Raw genomic sequence first — 25,965 nt, forward strand, 5'->3', positions numbered from 1 at the left:
CAAGTTTGGTTAAAATCAAATCATAAATGAAACCACTGTCGTGCAGACAAGAAATTGTTGACGCACGCACGCACGGACGGACTGACGACGGACGAAGGGTGATCACAAAAGCTCACCTTGTCACTATGTGACAGGTGAGCTAAAAAGAAACATGTGATGTTTTAAGTTTTCCTACGAAGAGCCGAGGCCACCAATATCCGAATATGTTATGAAATGCTTTTCGCAACGGAATATTCATGTGTTTTCGTCTTGAATCTTAAGTAAAGTGTTCAGAACCACTTAGAAGGTTGATATGTCATTTGCCAAGATTACCTGTCATCCGAAGCAAAGTAACTGTAGCTGCTACAATCTTTTATTTCAAGTCATTTATTTTTCCTTTTCAAATGTATAATATTTGCATTAACATTTTAAAACGTATATATACCATACATTTTACATACAAGAAAACAAGAACAGGTTGAAAGTAAAATTTTAGCTTTCAATGAGTAAATTTACAATACCTACTTGGTAAAAAACAACTTTTGAATGAGGAACTTGTTTTTTACGCGGATTCATATAAAATCGTAAATGGTACACAGCAATAATGTGAGCAGTTCTAACCATATTTCTTCCTTATACGGTAATACTTGCACTAGGATTTCCGATAGCACTATGCGAAAACTAGTTTACTATTTTACAATCTAATTTTATTCCTTATATAAAAAGGAAGTCAATAACTATTTCTTGTTTGCAAAGTAAGTTTATGTATAAAGCTGTGATTTATTTGCTAAATTTTATTTTCAGTAGATGTACAGTATTCTGATACTTTTGAACGATATTTTGATCACAAGGTCCGCAGAATTTTCTTTGAATCTCAGTTGATTTCCCACCAATCAAGCACATAATATTCCAGATTAAGTCTTTGCTTTTACACAATATATTTATACAAGTCGGACTGCGGAGCTCGATTTGTGAAATTCTATTTCATAAAAAAAGGAATAATGGAAAGAAAAATGAATCAGCGACTGTAACTTTGACGAATTTATGTGCACATATCATTCCTCGGTAGTGCCACAGTACCATCGATGCAGAACACCACTAGAGTTCGAATTGCGGAATTCGACGCGTGCAGAACACTTCAACCCACAGACAAATCTCAGTGCATTTTACTTGTCTTTCTCAAAATCATAAGCAGAGTACTATTAGAATATTATGCATTTGCAATGAAGTGATGTACCTCAGAAAATAAGTTTTCATTTCTTCCATAAGATTTTCCTCTCATTTTATCATTGACGTAAAAAAGTCATATTTTGTTTCTTACTGAATGACTTACAAATACATGCTGTTTTTGATTATTTGATAATATAACTAAAATTTGAAGAAGGGAAAACGTGCCAAACATCTTGAAATGTAATATCTTTAAAGCTGGTAAAAAAGAGAAAAAAAGCGCTGTAGCATTCACAAAAGTATGAGAATTACACCGGCTTCTATTGGAAAAAATTGTCTTTGGACTGATCGTCTGTCTGTACTTCTTTATTACTATGCGTTTTAAAGAAAACTGCACTTAAATACAATTCATTGTTTGAGACTTAAGTGGACCACAAAGCTAAATTACACTTTGATAGATTTCATTAAATGTTGTACTTTCCCTAAAGTCCTAGGTGATACATGCGCCGCAAATGGGGACTGTGTTGGGGTTTCACAGGCTACCTGTAACTCCGGCAACTCTCAATGCGACTGTGAAAATGCATACAAGACAAGTGGAGCCTCGTGTGTCCAGAAAGGTATATGTTTCTGTTTATTATCGTTTCTTCTCATACTAATTACTTATTCGCAATTCGTTAAAGAACCAATGGAAACGATCGTCTGTATCTTTTACTCTCTCCGAGCAATACTTATCATTTAGAAACACTTGATTAAGAACCGGCCAACTTCTGGACAATTGTGAGCATAACTTCATAAATTGATCATAAACATTATAATTTATTTTAAATATGTTGTGAATGCATTTAATGAAAAGTTCCACAGCACAATCTGTAAAATAAATTAATTGTTACAATATACACACGATGCAAGATATCTTAATCGTCCCCAGATTTTGATATATTTGAACTGGCATATCATAGCAGGTTGTCCCGGTTGCAAGTAACCAGATAATCAATATTGGTTTCTCGATTGAAACGTAAGTTACATCTGTTCCATAATATTTTCCCCTAATTTTGTCATCGACGTTAAAATTCAAATTTTTTATTACTAACTGACATGCAAAGTTTTGATTAGGTGATAATACAGCTGAAAAATGAATAAGGGAAAACATATCAAATATCTTGAAATGTTATATTTTTAATGATGGTAAAATAGAAAAAATGTTATAACGTTCATAGAAATAAAGAGAAATACATGGGATTCTAAGGGAACCATCATTTTGTGAGCTGTCAACAAATTCTTCGGACTGTTCGCCACTCTGTACTTCTTTATTAATATGTATATTAAAGAAAACTGCACCTAATTAAATACAATAATATTATTGATTGTTTGAGACTTAACAGGACCACAGGAATAAAACATTTATCAATAAACTTTGTACTTTCCCTAAAGTCCTAGGTGATACATGCGCCGCAGATGGGGACTGTGCGGGGGTTTCACAGGCCACCTGTAACTCCGGCAACTCTCAATGCGACTGTGAAAATGCATACAAGACAAGTGGAGCCTCGTGTGTCCAGAAAGGTATATGTTTCTGTTTATTATCGTTTCTTCTCATACTAATTACTTTTTCTCAATTCGTTAAAGAACCAATGGAAACGACCGTCTGTATCTTTTACTCTCTCCGAGCAATACTTATCATTTAGAAACACTTGATTAAGAACCGGCCAACTTCTGGACAATTGTGAGCATAACTTTATAAATTGATCATAAACATTATAATTTATTTTAGATATGTTGTGAATGCATTTAATGAAAAGTTCCACAGCACAATCTGTAAAATAAATTAGTTGTTACAATATACACACGATGCAAGATACCTTAATCGTCCCCAGATTTTGATATATTTGAACTGGCATATCATAGCAGATTGTCCCGGTTGCAAGTAACCAGATAATCAATATTGGTTTCTCGATTGAAAAGTAAGTAACATCTGTTCCATAATATTTTCCCCTAATTTTGTCATCGACGTTAAAATTCAATTTTTTTATTACTAACTGACATGCAAAGTTTTGATTAGGTGGTAATAAAGCTGAAAAATGAATAAGGGAAAACATATCAAATATCTTGAAATGTTATATTTTTAATGATGGTAAAATAGAAAAAATGTTATAACGTTCATAGAAATAAAGAGAAATACATGGGATTCTAAGGGAACCATCATTTTGTGAGCTGTCAACAAATTCTTCGGACTGTTCGTCACTCTGTACTTCTTTGTTAATATGTATATTAAAGAAAACTGCACCTAATTAAATACAATAATATTATTGATTGTTTGAGACTTAACAGGAACACAGGAATAAAACATTTATCAATAAACTTTGTACTTTCCCTAAAGCCCTAGGTGATACATGCGCCGCAGATGGGGACTGTGCGGGGGTTTCACAGGCCACCTGTAACTCCGGCAACTCTCAATGCGACTGTGAAAATGCATACAAGACAAGTGGAGCCTCGTGTGTCCAGAAAGGTATATGTTTCTGTTTATTATCGTTTCTTCTCATATTAATTACTTTTTCTCAATTCGTTAAAGAACCAGTGGAAACGTCTGAAACTCGAGTACCGTTTGTGCCTTGTACTCAAAGACCGAATTGAATACAACACACTCCGGGAGAAGTAAGTTCCAACGTAAGTCATGTCTCAACGATATCATGTGACAAATCTCTACAATGGCTGGTTACTGCATCGCTCAGTATGACACGGCTGATATAGTTTTCATCTATGATAATTACTTTGATTACATTTACTTGTGTCTTTGCAAGAACATGTATTCAGATTATCGCATAAATTGATTAAAACATTTAGATTTTAAAAACATTCGTCTGTTTTTGAGTAAATATAAGTATTTTGCTATTTTTCAGAACAAAAATGATTATATTACACGTTTTCAAAAACAATAGTAATAGACAGTCAATGATAAAATAAATGCAATGTCTCAGAAATATATTACTGCAACTGCTTTATCAAAAACACTATTGATCTAATATCATGTTCCTGACTCTATCCGATGATATTGCAAACTCTAAACGAAGACACAGGCAATCGTTACTGACACTCATCGAAGTAGTGCGGCTAAACACATTTGAGTTAAACATACCAGCAAGTCTAAATATGACTGAAAATTTAGATTTTGTTCTGAGTGTAGTAGTTTATTTTGATCTCGTTTTCCCATTACACGACCTTAGTCAAAATGAAAGCAACATGTACGGTGGCACAGTGTTGACTTATACTATTGCTTGCACTAATCTTAATTATAATACAGTCTGTAAACAGATCCATTTGAATCACAGGAAGCAAATAAGCAACATGAAGTGAGCAAGTAATTATAGGTTATTAGATTTGCATCGAGAAATATGTATGTTATGCAACAGAAATATTGCTCGACTTCAGGAGAGATTTCAAATGAAATATTTCAAGTAAGTTGTTCAAAGATGCCTTACAACGGCACTTTTGCAAAACGATTTCTAAATGAGGTCTATGTTTTCTTTAAGAATCCCTAGTTCCTGTTTATCACTACCAAATGCAATTGACTTTGGGCTGAAATCGTTTAATACTCTGTCTGACGGAACAGGAATATTGATGTCAGATGCTGATGAATTGTAGTTTTCTTCACTGAACAAGCCCCTGTTGTGCAAATTTCATGCATGAATCTGACAAATTGTCCTTCCAGTAATCCCTGGCCTGTGCAAAATTATTCTTTACTTTCTTCAGTTAGCCTCAATTAAGAAATCGTTTTGCAATCGTACCATTGTAAAGTATCTTTAAACAACTTAAATGAAATACTTGTTGTAGAATATTTCCCATCCCGTATCAAACATGTAAAAAATGAAGTCGCCTCATTAATTTTACCTAAAGTTTGTTGATATTTTTCACTTTTAATCATCGCTGGTATATTTATGATTGCTTAATGACGGTACACTATCAATTGTTATAATTTCTTCTTCTTCCATCTTATTTGAATGATTTTTGCTCCAAAAGTTTCACATTCTTTTGTACTTTCCACTGATTGGTCTTTATTTATACCACTTAAGTTTAAACAGTCCATCGTGAATTTTAGCAAAACATTTTCGTTTTGTTGCTTTTATTGGCGAAAAAGTTATGTGTCTCTAAGACGAAAATCTGCACTTTATGAAACTTAGACATATAATAGTACATATCTTTTTTTTAAAATATGCATATCCTCCACCTCTTCATTCGTTTGCTAAATTTTATATATTGGCGTGATGGAAACTCGTCTTCAACCTTAAATATAAAAAGGAAATTTGAATTTAAGTTAAATTCGGTGCATTTAATTGTAAGTCGCACATTACACTTCAATTTTCAAGCTGTCTATCTTAACAAATTTTCATTCAAAACATCAAAGGGCCGCGTGTTGCTACATGTAACACAATCGACATGCATGTTCCGAGAGTTGTACACCATTTTCAAAGTAAAAGTTTGCGTCCGAAATTGCTTGATGTACCAGTTTGTAGCAAAAATAGAGCTCGAACAAGATTTAGCCCTATTTGGATATAAAATCATTTGTGAAACATGCAGAACCAAACTTTTATGAAATTCTGCATAATTAGGCCTAGTTGTTTTGTCTCGTTTAAGGGTTTTAGTTTGAGTTTGATCAGGATATTTAAAAATAAATCGGCAAGAAACAAGCTCGTTCAAATATCAAAACATGCACATGACCATTTTATACCTTCAATAATTTCGAAAATTCGAAATCTACAACGCTGAAATGCAAAACCGTGCGTGGCGTAGACATCGAAATGATGCATGCACATATCCGTAGAGTTCAAAATACCATAAAAAGCCACTTACCTGATGAAAAATAAACGTATATGCGATCATTTTAGCAAACACCCAACAATTTTTTTAAAGTTTGCATCCATTTCGCTCTCTTGAAGTAAGTTTGCAACCACATCACGGACTTGATATTTCTCGATGCAAATTATAACATTCACATACTACAATTGTAATCATAATATAAATGACAGAGATTTGTCTTTAGCCTAAGTAAAACTGAAAATATCGTCGCTAACGAACTTATAAACGTGACGACCTGTACTAAACTGACGTCACAAATGACCTCAGGCACCCGATATGAAACTGGAACGTCATTATGCAAAAATATTGACGTCTCAAGTTCCACTGTAATTAAATTGAATGTGTAATTAAATAGCTAATACGTTTATACTTTCTTACTAATGTATTCCCACGTAGTAAGTATTACGTGCGGACGAAATGAGTGATACGCCTGTGCGTGAAAACAAAAACATGTGTACGCAATACTTTTAACTTCTGTGCAAAGTCTTAGAAGTAATGCTTAACTATCAGGATTATCTATGCAATATTGATTACTGGCGTACGCATGTATCAGTAATTACATGTTCACGTATTAGCTATTAGGTGCACACGTATATATTTATGAATGTATAAGCATTTTAGCCCACTTAGTTACATTAATGAAGGCTTTTACGTCACTCCGAGACAATTAGAGATAATATGGCGACTTTTAGGCGTTTCGTGCTTGTGCCCCTCTGAATACGGACGGGCACCTGGGTACAGCAAACGACCTACTGTAAGCCGACTGGAAGACTTTCTTACATGAGAGAATCCCACACCCAAAGCGAAATTTCAAGCACATGGCCGAGAGGGCAAGTGATTCGAAGTCAGCGACAATTCGGTCTCGGGAGCCTTTCACGGCGTAATAAATTACTTCGTGCACATAGAATATAATATTGCCTTTTTAAATGATTTTTTGTAAAATTTATACAAAATTTTATTAGAGATCTTGCGGATCATACATGGACTTTATAAGAAGATATTTTGAAAGCATATCTATTGCAACGTAACAAAATCTTTTGACAAGAAAATATGGGAAAATGTGAAATTATACGGGATTTCAGTACTTAAAAAAAGCGAAGGGGGTAAACAGATGTAGTAAAATAGCGTAATTATGAAGAATAAATACTTGAGTCACTGTGAATATAGATTGGAGGGAAGAAATAAACGAGATAGATGAAGTTTTATTTTGTGTTTAGAGAAAGGGACACGCAGTAAGAGAATAAAATTAATACTTATCTTTCCATGAATTTCAAATTAAAGAAAGGAAAATGGCGATTCAGTAAAATGCGAAAGAAACAAATCGAGTTACTGCACGACTTTCATGAATTGAATTTGAAAGGTGATGCAATAAGCTGTAGAAATATGGCGGATTTTAGTAAATGCACAAGTTTCATGAATTTCCATCTTTAAAGGAAATTGGGAGATGAAAAAAACGCGAAATAACAAAATATTTTAGTATGCCTAAATGCACGTTTTTTAAATAAAAAAAAATCGACGAGGCAGAAAGAAATGCAGTAAAGTATGCAATTCTTAAATTGTTGTGTCCTTTCAAGTATTAAAATCTTAATTACTTTTTGTTTAAGATTGTACCCGCTCTGTAACGTAAAACGTAAACACTGTAATGCATAACATGTATACACTTTTTAAAACTGAATGTATAAGTAATGTTTCAGCTGAACAACAATATCTGTAGGATTCACCGACAATGCTTGCAGCATCCTTTGATATTTAAAATAAACGGAACACCTGAAGATACTTGTTTCTGTAGTAGAGCATTAACTTAACGTTTTAATTCATGCTAAAATTTATAATAATGAATTGTATGGATCCATTTCGAAGACTTTTATTCCAGTCTGCTTAAGAATATAATGTAAGGTGATAGTTCAGCTTGTGAACGACAAATACATTTGTCATACTGATTAAATTGTTATACTTTGCTCACACATCATCCAGTCATTTATGAAAGTGTCCAAGAAAAGGTCTCGACGAAAAGAGAAAATGTACATACGAATTTTCTACCATTTCAGATGGTAATTATGAGACTTTGCAACTCTGTATGTGAGACGTTGTCACATATTTTCTGTTATCGTTGCGACTTTTGGTTAAGTCATACTGAGGATGTAAATATTCTTCAGAGCTATGCAGAAATGATATGATTTGTATGAGATTTGACTGCATTTTTTCATTTTATTTTGAAATGAACAGGAATGTCGAGAAGTGACCACATTTTATAGTTGATTTTAGATAAAATATATTTCTGTACTTTGGATTTCTGTTACTTTCACCGTTTTGTAACTTAAAAACATGAAATTAAGAGTGGGGTTCGGTGCGCCATTTATTATTGTCGGGCACATTCAAACAACATTTTTTGACGATTTGCACTTTTCGTATACATATTCTTTCAGATATTTATTTAAAGATATCAACTGGTCATCTTTCACTAAAGTATTTTATCTTAGACATTAACTTTAAATGTATAAAATCCTGATCAAATGTATTTAAATCTACTAAATATATAAATTAAGTTTGCATACAGCGCTACTTTCATAATTAACTGTCACGTGTTAACCCTTAACATGCTGGACACGATTGATCCTGCCTTAGCGACCAGTGTAGATCATGCTCAGCCTGCATATCCGCACTGTTCGCTATTCAGTCTGTATCTTTTTGGTAAACAGCCCTTTTAACAGTTAATGGTACTGCCCAAATTGAAAGATGGACAAGTTCATTATAGAAATTTAGCAAGGTAAGGGTTAAAAAACATTTTTAGTGGTAGTACGCATTTATAATGTGCTTACCTATGCATGTATACATTGTATACTGTTTAAAACTTAACACATACTAATAAGCTTTGATAATGTGGCAGTTGAGTCCAATAAGTCCAGGGGTGTTCGATGATAATCCGTCATAGATCCATTGTAAAGCAAATATTTGATTTACCTGTATCGGAAAATAAACAGTGTCGATTGTATTTAGGTCAACTGCCACATTATCGAAGTTTATAAGTAGTACTGTTAATACACATAAACTTGTTAATTTTATGTTTAGAAAACTATATGAAGTCATTGTTCATGTTTTTAAATATGACGTTTTGGATCTTAAATACCTTTACCTCATTACAAAGAATTAGATGCTTATTATTACTTTTTATCAAATTTTGTAATTACCTAACTTTAATATGAAAGAAGTTAAAAAGCGGACTGTGTTGAAAAATAGCTACACATAGCTAATGCCTTCTGTTTATGTACTGGTTTCCCAGTAGTTTCCGGACCGAAATCGCTATTTTTTGCCAGTAACTTTCAAAAAAACTTAGAAGAAACATAAAATTTTCACAGAAAAAAGCTAGGTTCTTCGTTAACACCATGCAGAATTCGTATTAAACTTGCGTTCATAACACAAATATAGATGAGGCCTCAAACGGGACAGTTAATTCCATTAATATTTCAGTTAGTCCAAGTAGTTTTCCGGACCTTTCATGGTAAAAGTTGTAACCTTTATGCAAAAGCAAGATTTCCGATTTCGTTATATATATTCAAAATTAAAACATAACTGAGGCGTGATGATGATTTGAAAAGTATATTTCAAGAATTTAACAAATACTAGATTTATAATACGCTCATTACAGTTACGTCTTATTACGTTTGAATGACGTTTGCAACGTCACGCTAAAATGGCGGAACGTATTTAGCGGACTGGTAATATTACAAAAAAAGAAATTAAGAACTTTTAATATAATTAACAACATCTTTTTTTAAAAAAAAAAGAGAACAAGACCGGTCTCAAAATTGGCAGACTAACGCCCGGACCTCTCGGGCATTGACACTGCTGCTAAACATTTGATAGATAGAAGGTATTTTAGGTAAATCCCTGTCTATTCTGGTTCCTATTTTTAATCGACTATTTAATGCCGTAGTATAGTGAATAGGTCGATTTTTTCTGACTTTCATTGTTTTATTTTATTACTATAGGAATATTTTTACTGTATCGTCTGTAAATGGGAGCATCAAATGACTGATGTTTACCTTCAGGGGGCCTCAATTTCTGCACATGCGCACTGTATGAAATTCCCCTGCTGGTGACAATCTCTTGTGTTAACATTACATCGAAGTAAGTTAAATCAACCGGGATATTCAAATAATAAATAAGTTCTGTAATGCTAGATTTTCGCTGCTGTGTAAAGGCAACAAAGGTCTAAATGATATGATATTGTTACTCAGATGCTTTACGACGGCATAAAGTCTATACAGCATGAAATGTAAAAGGTCCGGAAAACTACCTGGGTCCGGAAACTACTTGGAAACCAGTATGCACAAACTTTAAATAAAATTTGTATTGTATTGTATTGTATTGACTCTTAATATTGCTTTCAATATAATTTTAGTGTTACATTTGTGTTTGACTTATATTTGAATAAATCAATAAAATGATCTGAATGGCTGCGTTTACAAGCTAAGCAAAGGGAGTCAATAATAATTTTACAAACTTGCATTTCTATAAAATGTTGGCAAAATTTATAATTGTCAGTCAAATCTTTGACTAATAAAAACAATAGTTTTAAACTTCTTGTCATTTCTTAGGTAAAGTATGTTTTTCAAATTAAGTATATTTGCTAAAATAACACTTGTTTGGGCAACAAGGATAGGGAAATCTAATTACTGAAAATCAGCCGTGTACTGAGCACTCAGTGAACACAAATGGTGTAAAATTTCGAACAAATTCATTATTTGATCAAAATTTGATTTAAACACCTCTAACCGACTTAAAGTTATCTCTCACACCCTCCCATATCATTTTGCCACTGACAGTACTAAGGCGGTGTCCCACTGCATTCATTTATTTGCTTGCTTATCTCACTGTCTGCATGTTTTGCTTTGTCTGTATATTTGTGCGTACATTTCAACCTATTGTGGGGCCTACTTTCTTAGAACTGACTTTTATGATTGGATTATTTTCTTGTTTTATAATAATTTTGCTTTTTATAGCCGATGATTAATTATGAAATACATGTATTTGCCCAACCATTTCAGTTTACGCAGAATTTCTTTTCCTTGTTCATTCAAATGAAATACGTACATATGTGCAAATGAACATGTGTCATTAGCCTGGCTCCACGGCTGCATGGTTATTTTTTCTAACACTGCAAATATTTTAGAAGTAAATAATATGAAATAAGGCACTGCCTCAATCCGGAATCGATCCGATTTCAACTCATCCCATAACATTTGAAAACATTTGAGGGCCCCCGATAATTTTGTTATAACTTCTGGCCCAACCCTTTTGTATATTTAAATTGATGTATTTATGTATCCTTGTATGTGTGAGTATAGAATATATATATATATATACAATAAATTATGATTAAGCTGATTAAATTAAACATTTGATGAAGGCACGGACCGAAGGACACATTTTTCAAATCGATAGTAAATATCTCATTCGGTATTAGTATAGAATCTATCCCGATTTTCGTCGCTTCGCGCATGATCGATTCCCTATCAATTTAAAGGTAGATTTTGTAATAAAAACAACACTGCCCATATTTGTACTGATGTCAAGACGTTGCGGTTCGGACAAGTTATGTGAACGCTTATTAGGCACAAGGAAAAGGTTATTCTTCCAAATAATCCGAAATCAGACGCTCTGTGCACGTGCCGGAAGTACACATTTTTTAATTCGATAGTATATATCTCATTCGGTATATCGCGTGTTACCGTAAAGGGATCGATCCTGATTTTCGTCGCTCTTCGCGACGAAAGTCGATAGGATCGATTCCCTACTAAGCCTCTACAATAGCACATTTGATCTGATGGCTAAATCTATTTTCGGAGTCAGGTGCTATAAAAATGTCACTATGGAAACATCCTGCTGGAGTTGCTTCCTCTGTTTATGAAGAAACTTCTGTATAAGAACAAACATAGGAACGGGAGCCAGTTTAAAGTTCTGATGATCTGCCAGTTATCATTTTGACTGATTGGTCGTTTTTTCGATAGTGATTAAATATACCTTACAATATCGTTATGTTTCGTAAAATATATTTTCTTTATATGCTTCTATATACAGCTTCTACAAAAGACAAAAGGTAAGGGTACAACCCCGTAACTCAACTTTGGGCTATATTGAGCTCGTGGTATCATTTTTGTAGTAATGGTACTCACCTGCTTGTAGAACCAACCTAAATAGGGTAACCCGCAATTCCACATACCCCTATCTCGCTTTTTTACATCAAAATCTAATTCCAGACACCGCTTACTAGGTATCGTATCGGAAATTCAACTTAAGTTCCACGTGATATAATGTTTTCTAGGTTTAGACGATACTTGCTCTGCTGATTCGGATTGTAGTGGTGTGTCCAATGCGGTTTGTGATACAGCTGATACAAACATGTGTAAATGCGGGACAGGATACGAAGCTAGTGGTAGTGTCTGTAGTAAGTATCTTCAAAAACTGCAGAATTACATCTATATTGTAGATTCGTGCAATAGTTATTATCATTTTTCTTAAAACCGGATAACAATCTAATATGTTGATTTTTCCTTTTTGTCCCTTATTGTATATATTTCGATTCATAATACGTTATTCTACGAAAAAGGCATAGCATTACGTTGCAGATGATAAAACTAAGCTGGAATTCTGCGTTGTTGTTTGCCTTTGAAACGTCATGACGACTTTACTGTTTACGGCGCAAATTTCAAATACGCAAATTCGTTTGATTTTGTTTCTATTAATATATGTATCACTGGTTTTAGGGACGGATGAGAATATCAGGGTCTCGGATAACTGTTTATATGAATTGTTATTCATCACGTGAAGATGTGCACCTTGTGCTTTAATTTGAATCTCACACAGCCGGACAAGAGATGTGGTCCTTGACTTAGTCAAAATATGCATACAAATTTTGTCTCGCATGTATCTCAAATAAATATTTGACCCAGGATAATGAAACATTACAGGAAAGTTATTAGCCTGTGAAGTTGGGCTACTGTGGTAATGTTAGAGATTTCATTCAGCCAGACAGATTTTATGCCCCTTGACTTAGTAAAAAAATATGCAAAAAGGGCATAAAAGTTTGTGTCGCATGCACCTTAAAACATATTTGACCTAGGGTCATGAACGTAATAGGAATACTATTCAGCGTGTAAAGTTGTGCATCTTGGGTTTTGTTCGGGATTTCTGTCCTTCAGACGGGAGTTATGGCCCTCGGTTATATAAAATATATGCAAAAATGTCATACAAGGTTGTGTCGCATGTGTCTCAAAAAGTATTTGACTTAATGGGGATTGTTATAAATGTCACGGTATAAGACTTGAATATTAAAACGGGAAGAAGATGTGTAGGCGGCGGGTAACTCAGTCGGTAGAGCATCGGAACTCAATTCGGAGGCCCCGGGTTCGAGTCCCGGTCTTGCTGCACATTTTTTTCATCCTGTAATATAAATGTAGCACGTGAAGTTGAGCACTTGGTGTTCTGCTTGGGATTTCACTCAGCTAGACCTGAGTTAAGGTCATTAACTTAGTGAAAAATAAAGTGCGCAAATATTTCACCTAGACTCATGAAACCATGTATAGTGACAGGTGTGTGGACACCTGTGTCCTATGGATACACATTTATTTTCAAGTGAAGAATATTATTGAGCATTGTGTAGGTTAAGCTTGTGGCGACTAGCATCGACAAGATGTTCGATAGGATTTACTGTGAAAACAAACTACCACTCCAAATCAATTCCGAAAACATTAAGTATGACTTAGCTCATATAAACACAAACTGCTGAAGGTGAGATTTGTGATCATCCTCCGTCGCCGTCCGCTGTGTGTCGTGTATCATCAACAATTTGATTTTTAACATTCTAGAGGTCACAATTTTAGCCCAATCTTAATGAATCTTTCTCAGAGTGCTACCCTCAACCAAACCTCGGATGAGTATGTTACTGGGTAATCTGAAGTCAAGAACTAGGTCACTAGGTCAATTAATAGGAAACAATTGTTAACACTCTAAAGGCCACATTTTCTAACTCGTCTTCATAACACTTATGAATGTTTGTCTCAATGAATTATAGGCCAAGTTTGAAACCAAGTTATCAGAGGTCTTGAACTAGGTCATTAGGTCAACTGTTTTATAAAAAAGAACCTTGTTAACACTCTTTAGGCCACAATTTCTACTTTATTATAATAAATCTTTGTCAGAGTGTTTGTCTATAAAATATAGAAGTTTAAAATTGGATTATCTAAGATAAAAAACTAGGTCACTAGGTCAACTCATAAAAAAACTTGTTTACGGTGTATGGCAAAAGTTTTCACTCGATCCTCATAAATCTTTGAAAGAATTTTTGTTTGAGCTTATTTACCTGAAATCAAAAACTAGGTCACTTGGTCAAAACACAAAAAAAAACTTGTTAACATTCTAGAGGCCACATTTTCCATTTGATCTTTAGAAATAACCTTGTCAATGTTTGCCTTGCGGAAGTATAGGCGAAGTTCAAAACTGGGTTACCTGAGATCTTAAACTAGGTCATTAGGTCAAATCATAGAAAAACATTGTTAACACTGTAGAGGCCACATTTTCCATTTAATCTTCTTAAAAACTTTGTCAGAATGTTTGTTTCCATATAATAAAGGTCAAGTTCAAACTGGGTTACCTTAAATCTTAAACTAGGTCACTAGGTCAAAATATAGAAGAACTTTTTAACTTTCTAGAGTCCACATTTTCTACTTGATCTTCATAAACATTTGTCAGAATGTTTTTCTCTATGAAATAAAGGTTAAAATCACAACTAGTTTACCTGAGGTAGAAAAATAAACTAGGCCACTTGGTTAAGGTAGTTCTGCACGTTTGGATCCAACTTTTTTCTACAATGTAGAATTTGATTAAAATCTGATTTTTCAAAACTTCAGATTATACCTAGAAACTTCAGCAAATAAAAAGAATAGGGTCGTGTGCTTGATTTTTTGCTAGTCTGATATGAAAAATTTGGACCTCACGCAGTTTTTCATAATGGAAGTCTATGGGAAAATCATAACTTTCAAAACATTTCCGCGAACAGAAATTTTCCTACAGTGTAGATTTTGATGAAACTTCTTACGGTTGTAAATAAACATAAGGCCTATAATGTGGTAAAATAAAATGTATAGGTTCGTGTGCTTATTTTTGAGATATTTGACCATGTTTAAAGTGTACCGACTATTTCACGCTAATTTTAAGACAATTGTATTGAATTATTCAACATGAATTTTGTTTTAATATCATAGTTTGATTTTAGAAATATAGTAACAGTGCCATTTTAATAAATTTACTTACAGGTTGTCATTAATTCATAAAATGATTTTCATTTCCGTACGCCGAATCCAGGCTTTATTCTACGTTTTCCGGATAACTGACGTTACACCATCACTTCCGGTTTATCAAACGTGCAGAACTACCTTAAATCATATATAAAAAAAACTTGTGAACACTTAAGAGGCCGCAGTTTCTATTTGATCTTCTTAAAAAATATCAGAATATTTGTTTTCATGAAGTCTATGTCAAGTTTGAAACTAGATTAGGTAGATCAAAATCGAGGTCACTAGTTCAAATCATAGAAAGTCTTGTTAAAACTCAAAATGCCACATTTTGCCTGATCTTCACGAGACTTTGTCGGACTGCTTATCTGTTCAAAATCTAGAATAAATTTGTAAATGGGTCACTGGGGAAAGCAAGGTCATTAGGTCAAATCATAAAAAAAAATCTTGTTAACACTCTAGAAGCCATATTTTCTGCTTAGTCATTATAAATCTTTGTCAAATCGTTTCTCTATAAGATCTAGGTCATGTTCAAAAGTGGGGTACCTGAGGTCAAAAAATATGTCACTAGGTAATTTCAGTGAACAACCTTGTTAACACTCTAGAGGCTACATTTTCCATTTGATCATCACAAATCTTTGTCAGAATGTTTATCTGAATGAAATCTAGGTCAAGGTAAAAAATGGGGTATCTGAGGTCACAGTTCATTTTGGGTACATGAGGTCAAAAACTATGTCAATTCAGTAAAAAAAAACTTGGTAAATGATTAACCTAATTTAAATAAAACATGGTCAAAGTGTTTGTCTGTATGAAATCTAGACCAAATTATATACTCGATTATATTGGGTAAGAACTAGGTCAGGTATACGATACAGGGCTTTCAGGGCCCTCTTGTTAAAAGGTCCACTACGAAAAGCCACTCTTATGTAGGTCATATAGATTATCCAACTGTAACGTCCAAAACTTCGCAAGTAAATATTTTAGTTATTGCTTGCCACTGCTACTTCCATAATTACTTTTCTTTTTAGGTGATGCTGTTTCTGTCAGAACTTCAACAGTTTTGTTTGCTACTATGTTCATATTAGCCTTGATCCAAAAAAAGTTTAGTTGTACTGGCAAGTAAGTTTATAAGGTAAGAACTAAGTTTACAAGGCAGTTATCTAATCTTAAAAAACACATTCAAAACGTTTTCCTTGTCGTCTATAATCGCTTAAAGAAATAATGGGTCACACTATAAAAAAGGAAAAATAGCGGATGCAGTGATCCAGTGGTAACACTGTCTGACTATGAAACCAGTCGTGAGTTCGAACCCCCTCTTCCTTAACTAAAATTACTAACATTGGAATAAGAGTACCATGTATGGGTGCTTTACACCCGGCATGCTAAAGAACCATGGAATCTCCTGAAATTAGAGCGTCTTCTGTATCTTGCACTATCCTCAAACTAAATATTACTAACAGTCTTCTGTAGTTGCCGCCCATATTGGTTACAAGCGGCTACAATAAATAAGCTTAAACACGCAAGAACGCATACATACACACACCAAATATACAAGCCTAAAGTTTTGTATGTATAGATCATTTGCTACTAAACACATATGACCAGCCTATGCCTAAAAGTAATTTTTCTTTTCGTGGCGTCATAAATATTGCTGTTTTATATCATATAAGTCGCTCGACAGATCCATATCACGTAAGTCGCTCAACAGATCCCGATATGTTCTATATCTACCAAATAAATTGGCATGTGTTAATATCTATCTCTAGACATTTTTAATGCAATGTTTCAATTGTACACGTATTATCTAACACATGCGTATGTTTCATAAATGACTCAGCTGCAACAATTAAAATGGTTTCCTACTTTATCTATTTTGTTTCAGGGCAAAACAGACGTTCAAGTGAGCAAACATGTACAACATCAGTAGTGCCGAAGATACAAAATAATACCTTTTTATCCGCTTCACGTAAAAAGTTTTTATATTCGGAAATATATTCATGTTACATTATTCAAGTAAAAGAAATTAACGGTTACAACAGAGGAAATATTTTTATAAAATGCATATTCAGTCTTGCCTGAATGACGAAGTAGTAGTCTATGACCTTCAGATTTTGTCTTCTAAGGTAATTACAGGAAAAGTGAGTACCAAGCTTTCTTTAAGATCATGAAAGAGGAAACTTCGAGATTTCTTTGATTTATTACAATCTGTTCATTTTGTTTAAAAGCTGAGCCTGGTATTTTAACTGAATGAAAGTAATTATCGTGTTTAAAATTAGAAGAGAGATTATTTTCGTCGTTTTGGTAAGATGTATATAGTTGACTCACTTTTCTCTATTTCAAGTTTGTTCTATAGTTTATTCCATTAATATTTCAAATTTATGTAAATATGTAGTGTCTAAAGCTTGGAATTTAGATGGTAAAACTCGATTGCCTGGCGCAGTTACGGAATAACTGCCTTAAAAGTGCTTAATGACCTAAAAGATATTATTCATTTTGAGGACAATAATTCTGTAATCGCGGCGCCAGGCAGTCAAATATCAAAGTATTTAACACCAAACAAAAGCATCGAATCGATTTTATCATGAAATCAGTTTGTAAAAATTGATGTCATGTAAACTATGTCATCACAATATATATATGGTATGTGTACACATTCTGTAATTTTCTGTGATTTTAACATGAACACACGGAAATTATACTTATTCAAAAGTTCAAAATGAAGCTGACTTCTACATGATAGAGGACCACAATACACAGTTTTACTGTTTATGTGTATTATAGTTGTTAGCAAATGCAAAACACTGACAAGGCGACCATTGTAAGTTCACCTAGGCTATAAATACCTATATTTCTATATCTAGTAACGAAAATAGTGCTGCTAAAATATCAATGATGCCGAAGTTTTAAGTTTAATCATATTTTATTGTATATATATATTCACACATGTATACATCACATTTAATGCAAGCATTAAATTAAATACATACAAATGGGTTGGGCCAAAAATTATTCCAACATTATCTAGGGCCCTCCCCGAAGATACAAAAAAGAATAACATTTGTTTATTTTACCTGTTCACGTGAAAACGTTTTTATATTCGGAAATATATTCATGTTACATTATTCAAGTAAAAGATACCAACGATTACAATAGAGGAATTTTTTTTTTATAAAATGCATATTCAGTCTTGCCTGAATGACGAAGTAGTAGTCTATGACCTTCAGATTTTGTCTTCTAAGGTAATTACAGGAAAAGTGAGTACCAAGCTTTCTTTAAGATCATGAAAGAGGAAACTTCGAGATTTCTTTGATTTATTACAATCTGTTCATTTTGTTTAAAAGCTGAGCCTGGTATTTTAACTTAACTGAATGAAAGTAATTATCGTGTTTAAAATTAGAAGAGAGATTATTTTCGTCGTTTTGGTAAGATGTATATAGTTGACTCACTTTTCTCTATTTCAAGTTTGTTCTATAGTTTATTCCATTAATATTTCAAATTTATGTAAATATGTAGTGTCTAAAGCTTGGAATTTAGATGGTAAAACTCGATTGCCTGGCGCGGTTACGGAATAACTGCCTTAAAAGTGCTTAATGACCTAAAAGATATTATTCATTTTGAGGACAATAATTCTGTAATCGCGGCGCCAGGCAGTCAAATATCAAAGTATTTAACACCAAACAAAAGCATCGAATCGATTTTATCATGAAATCAGTTTGTAAAAATTGATGTCATATAAACTATGTCATCACAATATATATATGGTATGTGTACACATTCTGTAATTTTCTGTGATTTTAACATGAACACACGGAAATTATACTTATTCAAAAGTTCAAAATGAAGCTGACTTCTACATGATAGAGGGCCACAATACACTCTTTTACTGTTCATGTGTATTATAGTTGTTAGCAAATGCAAAACACTGACAAGGTGACCATTGTAAGTTCACCTAGGCTATAAATACCTGTATTTCAATATGTAGTAACGAAAATAGAGCTGCTACAATATCAATGATGCCGAAGATACAAAAAAGAATAACATTTGTTTTATTATACCTGTTCACGTAAAAACGTTTTTATATTCGGAAATGTATCCATGTTACATTATTCAAGTAAAAGAAATCAACGATTACAACAGAGGAAATATTTTTTTTATAAAATGCATATTCAGTCTTGCCTGAATGACGAAGTACTAGTCTATGACCTTCAGATTTTATCTTCTAAGGTAATTACAGGAAAAGTGAGTACCAAGTTTTCTTTAAGATCATGAAAGAGGAAACTTCGAGATTTCTTCGATTAATCATAATTTGTTTATTTTGTTTTAAAGCTGAGCCTGGTATTTTAACTGAATGAAAGTAATTATCGTGTTTAAAATTAGAAGAGAGATTATTTTCGTCGTTTTGGTAAGATTCAATGTTTACTCTATATTCAATATAAAATTCATTAGGCATTTATTTTTATGGATATTTATCACGCTGATTAAAATATCCATTTAAATGGTAGATTTAGCTAGGAGGACTGAATTGGAAGCTTGTGAATTGAACATGAACACACGGACATTATATATATTCAAATGTTCAAAATGAAGCCGACTTCTACATGATAGAAGGACAAAATATCCTGTTTGTATTTGTAAGTTTACCTAGGCTATCAATATATATTTCTATATATAGTAACGAAAATATTGCTGCTTTGTCGGCATTACGAGCCACGTCCATCACTTATGCATTTTTTGCTTTGTTTTTAACCAATTACTAAGAAATATAACACTTATTAACAGAAAAAAACAGTTTGCTACTTTAATTTTATCTCCCTATCACTGCAGTAATATCAGATTCTTTTCAAATGATTATTTTTAAATCGCAAGATGCCGTCTTGGTAAATGAATATGTTTAATGTGCGTGCCAGAGCGTCTACATAATTCCTCATGTCACCCTGTGCGATTATGGGTTAATTGCCCGAAGAAGTGAATAACGACCTTCAGAGCTACAGGCAGGTTGGTATGTACTTCTTTGCAATTTACCCATAATCGCGCTTGGCAATAAAGTATTAACCTCAAATTTACAGCTTAATGTGATTTTATGATTATGAAGTAAGAAAAATGACGTCTTTGTCTATGATCGTCAGCTTTGGTCGGAGTTTTGAGACAGGAATCAAATGCTTCGCTGAAAAGTTAAACTAAAATACGAGGGATATTCAACAAATACGTAGATATGCTCTACAACTTTATTCACGTTACATGCAGTATGTTACAAATGGTACCATTATAACCAGTAATACATTACGATTCTGACTGTACGTGTAGAATATTGCATTTGGAAAGGGATGTTATTTAATCAGTCGTCGAGGAAACGGGTACCTATATTTTCTTTTAAGTGGCGTTATGGCCAGTCGATAAATTTAACCCAGGTCTAACGGTTATCCGACTAGCAACTGAACTTGGGGTAAAACTTCTCTTGGCATCAAGTTCAAGTTATTTCATCATGTTAAGCAGTACACAGATGTCGGGTACAAAACGTAAGGTTAGCCTTAGTTTTTTCTCTTTTATTTATCAAGTTAGGGATTTGTAAGAGCTATTTTTAATCAAATTACCAAAGAAGCTGTGTAATTGTCCACACATGTCAGTGGCATATAAATTTTCAAACTGTTATAGCCTCGACTTTTATATTTTCTTCGACTCCACCTAATACAATTAAATCTATAAGACAGTAACCTCATATTTTCTATATATTTACATGCATCAGTATCCTGGCTCCCTAGTTACATGGTTATTTTTTATATAAATACTGCAAAAAATATCTTATAAGGAAATTGTAAGCTTCTCAAATGGCGCATTTTTATATGATGACTAAATGTTCGGAGCCATGGCGGGGGGAGGGGGGGGGGGGGGGAATAAAAATGTCAGTATAGAAACAATCTGCTGGAGTTTCTTTCACTGCTTGGTAATTTTACATCAAACGATGTGATGTTGATATTTCAATGAAAAAATTGATATTGTGTTTGTTCTAAGTTTGTTTTGCTTTTCTATAAGAAAAGGTTTTTAAATTATATTATAATTTGAAAAAAATAAATTCGTCATGAAAAAATGTCGTAAACAAATCTGACGTCATACAGACAGATGTCGCTGGTGTTGGCCAGGATGCCTACTCCTTGATTCAAGGAAAGACCCAAAAAAAGTAATGTAGATTGCAAGATAACAGTTTCATATTTGGTTCGTCTGTTGCAGATACATTATCGTTGAAACTGATACAAATTTAATACGTCTACGTCGATATGGCAAGTCTACGTATTTCTGAACGCCCCTCGTAGTCTAGTTTTTTGGAATATGAATTTGACTGAATATTGATTGCCAAAAGCATTGATTGTCCATAGCATGAATCTATTGTGAGTCTCTTGTAATTTTGTAAAAGAATGACCATTTACATATATTAATGCTGTTTTATATATGTTTTATACTTTTTGTAAATGGATGACTCTAATAAACAATACAATGATACCAGTTATTTCGGTTTGAAAAGGGAAAACAGTTTTTGTTTGATGATTGTGATTATCGATAAGGCCAAGTTTGATAAGAGATGAATGATTTGTCATTTTCTTAATTTGATTGACTTATATGTACATATTTATTAATTATTTATAAGTTTTGTATGCAATTCAATCAATCTTGTAAACTGTTTTGTGAAAGAAAAATGAATAAAATGTACTATAAATATATTATACGTGTCTTTTGTTACGAAAACAATATCATGAACTCTGGAACAGTGGTATCTTATAAAAGATATCAATGCTGTGTTAAGGTAGCTATATTTCACAATGTCAGGATACTTTATCTACGTTTATTCGAGTTTCAAAACCTAAGAATTACGTATATGTGGTGTTCTGTTACGGCTGTCGTTGATTCGATCCTTTGCATTATCATACATTTGTAAAACGCAATGTGAAAAAAACGAAGCGAACGTGCGATCTTGATATCGCATCTTCTTATTGTGTTATCGCGTTTTAGCTTCGTATAATCGGGCCATCACATCGTATCTTGGCGTCTTCACATCGTAACATCTGGCGATCGCATCGTATCTTTGCGTCTTAACATCGTATTATTGGATCATCGCATCGTATGTTTGTGCTTTCACATCGAATTATCGCACTATTGCCCTTACCAGTCTACAGGGTGAAAGGGTGAAACAAAGATGGCCTTAACGGCACTCAGTACGTATATCACTTTTGTCCTGTTTCTTCAACAGAAATATGTTATATTGTGTCTTCGCATCTTATTGATACCGCGGGTTAAACCGTCCTAAAGTAAATGTATCTAGGCTTCATTCAATTCCGCATACTATGTGCCTCGCCTGAACGGAAGGTTTTCTTTACACCTTTTTCCTGAAAAGCATAATGGATCTTCCCCAAATTTGACCAAAGGCATCCTTGTATATACCTTTCTCAAGGGTGACCAGTTTAGAGGCCTTCACAAGTGTCTAAACATACAACTGACTACAGAAAATATAAAAGATATTAAGGCAATGTACATAAGGTTTGATTAAGAGCCGAAAGCAGATAAATAGAATATAAAGAGAGATTGTTTACACAGTTTCATCTAAAAGATGCAGTTTAAGATGTTTTTAAATTATCAGGAATTCATTTTTTGATATCAAGAAATGCTGTCCATTTTGTGATATCAAAATATCGGATTTTTGATATCAGGAAATGAATTCGAAAAATGGGGGCGAAACGTGTAAGGAGGGTGAGCTGACTGGAGAACGAGATGATTTGGGGACGAGTTGACTGTAAATCATCAATCCCTCTATTTTTGCAGGTGCAGTGTTTAATAATTTGTACCGAATATATTAGAAAATGCACATGACGAAGTAATTGTACAGCACAAACTAACAACAGCACAACACAATCTGGAATGACTACGTAATAAAGTAAAAAATATCCTGTTCAATCCATCTATATTTAGATCGGGAAGTGCCGAATATTTGATATCAAAAAATAGTCTTGATTTATATATCAAAAAATGGACAGCATTTCTTGATATCAGAAAATGAATTCCTGATATCAAACAATCGAATTTTTTTATATCAGAAAATCGATTTCTTGAAATCAAAAAATGAATTCTTGATATCAAGAAACCGATTTACTTATATCAAAAATGTGACTGATTTTCTGATATCAAGAAATGGAATTCTTGATATCAAGAAATCGAATTTTTGATATCAAGAAATAATTTTTTGATATCAAAAAATGCCTATAAAATAGTAAAACGGCGCCCCATACATATACACATAAAACATATACAAAATAAAACAAACAGAAACAAGACAACAAAACAAACTAAGGATCACAGTGTGGCACCGCCTTGGAATGGCCGGTGGCGGAGCTTGAACTGGTTAATTTCGTGCAAACCATCACTCTTTATCCCTGCCATGTTCCAGAGTCAGAGGAGTGTACATGGAATTAGATTGTTTAAAAGATATACTTCATTTCAGTTGATAATAAATTTAACAATGATCTAAAATAGGTGTTCTACATTAATGCTATACATCTACACATTGATACACGTCGTGCTTCTTGTTTTGTTAATTGTGTTATAGGCCATTAAATAGAATTGTGCTATACCTAATAATCTGTGAGTAAAGTAATGTGTTTGGTAATCGATTATCATATTGGTTGTAAATATTTATTATAGACAAGAAATATTATTTCAAATTAAAACGATTTCTAATGTCCGCTCATTATGAAAAATATGCATCTTAAATTTTCATGTTTTGTTAATTTTCGTTAGTGCACTCTGTTCCCTTTACATCATCAGGGTACTGTATGAAAATAAAAGAACCAAGAATATTTAACTGCAAATCAGGATCTAAGCTTGCAAGGATTTGTATGTGCAATCACAACCGCCCTGTATGCATAGACACTGTGATAGTGTACTTCAGTTCGTAAAGAACTCTTACCTCACAAACGTCTTTTACATGATAACAAGAGATCACAGCGTGATCTTGGCGCCCACCATTGAGCCATTTTTGAATGTTCCAAATTTCAAGACTAGCTCAAGGTCAAAATCAAGGTCAAAGTTCATTTCAGTACACAAAACTGTGTATGTGGTCCATGCATGTGGTCCAATTTTGAAGCTGTAGCTTGAGAAATGTGAAAGTAGGTCACTAGATAAATTTCAAGGTCAAAGTTCATTTCGGTACACAAAACTATGCATAGGCTTCAAATTTGAAGGTTGTAGCTTGGGAAATGTGAAAGGAGTTACTAGGTAAAATCAAGGCCAAATTTCAATTCAAAACACAAAACAATGCATGTGGTCCAAATTTGAAGCCTGTAGCTTGAGAAATGTAAAAGTAGGTCACTAGGTCAATCTCAAGTTCAAAGTTCATTTCGGTACACAAAACTATGCATAGGCTTCAAATTTGAAGGTTGTAGCTTGAGAAATGTGAAAGTAGGTACTAGGTAAAAATCAAGGTCAAATTTCAATTCAGAACACAAAACTGTGCATATGGTCCAAATTTGAAGCCTGTACCTGCAAAAATGTGAAAGTAGGTCACTAGGTCAATGGCAAGGTCAAAGTATATTTCGGTACACAAACGTATGCATGCGGTCCAGATTTGAAGGCTGTAGCTACAGAAATGTGAAAGTAGGTCACTACGTCAAGAACAAGGTCAAGTTCATTTCGGTACACAAAACTATGCATGTGGTCCAAATTTGAAGGCTGTAGCTTGAGAAATGTAAAAGTAGGTCACTAGGTCAAAATCAAGGTCAAATTTCATTTCGGATTGTCACGTTAAGTAACATGTACATTTAACGACGCGCCGTATTTGGCGTCACGTCACGTAACGCGCTCTTTTGTTGTATGTTATGACGTCCTGGACGTCACTTGTTGTTCTTCCGGTCTATGAAGTAAACAGTCAACGTAAAACGGACAACAGTTTTGTCTTCTTTTAATGTCTCCACGACATTTTGGTGCCGTGACGAAAAACATTAGCAATGGCAACTAAACTACGATCAATCCAGAAGAGGCACAAGGTTGCAGTTACACGACTTTTGTCAAAATTCGAGATGATTCAGCAAGAAGCAGTTGATTTGGAAGAGTTGCAGACGATAGAAGATTCTCTGAGGAAGAAACAGCAGACGATCACCGAGATCCATGAGAATATCATAGATGTCATTCCAGAAGATGACGGGGAACAAATCGAGACGGAGATACTGGATCATAATGAGTACATCTATAATTTACAGAGAAAGATACAGAAAATAGCAAGTTTCAAACAAGAGGGTCATGATGACTCTGGATCGCTCACCTGAGTAATATGAGCTACATGTTTCAAATGTCAAAAAATGATGATAAAATATTACGAAAGTCAGTAGGTCACATTCATGGTCAATAAAATTCAGTTTTACGATTTGTGTGCAAAACTTTGTATATCATCAAAATTTCAAGACTGTATCTTAAAAAACAAGAAAGTAGGTCAGTAGGTCAAGGTCACAGTCAAGTGGAATAATATTACTTGGGGTCATGAGGTAATTATAATTAAACAGTCTTGGAAATAGGATCAGATGATTTTTTAAGTATTTTTAATATATAACTCACATAATAACTAAGTGACCCCAGGGCGGGGCCTCTATTAACCCCAGGGGCATAATTTGAATAATTTTGGTAAAGGACTACTAGACAATGC

General features: G+C 33.6%; 1 protein-coding gene across 1 annotated transcript in view; it reads left to right on the top strand.

The window, feature by feature from the left end:
• The window catches only part of LOC123536265 (substrate-adhesion molecule-like), a 45,000-nt gene extending 23,000 nt beyond the window's left edge, over positions 1–22,000 (top strand). The window contains exons 4-9 of the mRNA XM_053528575.1: positions 1,635–1,763; positions 2,578–2,706; positions 3,521–3,649; positions 12,320–12,442; positions 16,316–16,419; positions 17,170–22,000. Of these exons, the coding sequence (XP_053384550.1) occupies positions 1,635–1,763; positions 2,578–2,706; positions 3,521–3,649; positions 12,320–12,442; positions 16,316–16,410 (605 nt within the window). The 3' untranslated portion in view covers positions 16,411–16,419; positions 17,170–22,000. The remainder of the gene's footprint in view (positions 1–1,634; positions 1,764–2,577; positions 2,707–3,520; positions 3,650–12,319; positions 12,443–16,315; positions 16,420–17,169) is intronic.
• Positions 22,001–25,965: the final 3,965 nt, after the last annotated feature.

Source organism: Mercenaria mercenaria, chromosome 17, assembly GCF_021730395.1.
Source record: "Mercenaria mercenaria strain notata chromosome 17, MADL_Memer_1, whole genome shotgun sequence".
Lineage (NCBI taxonomy): Eukaryota > Metazoa > Mollusca > Bivalvia > Venerida > Veneridae > Mercenaria > Mercenaria mercenaria.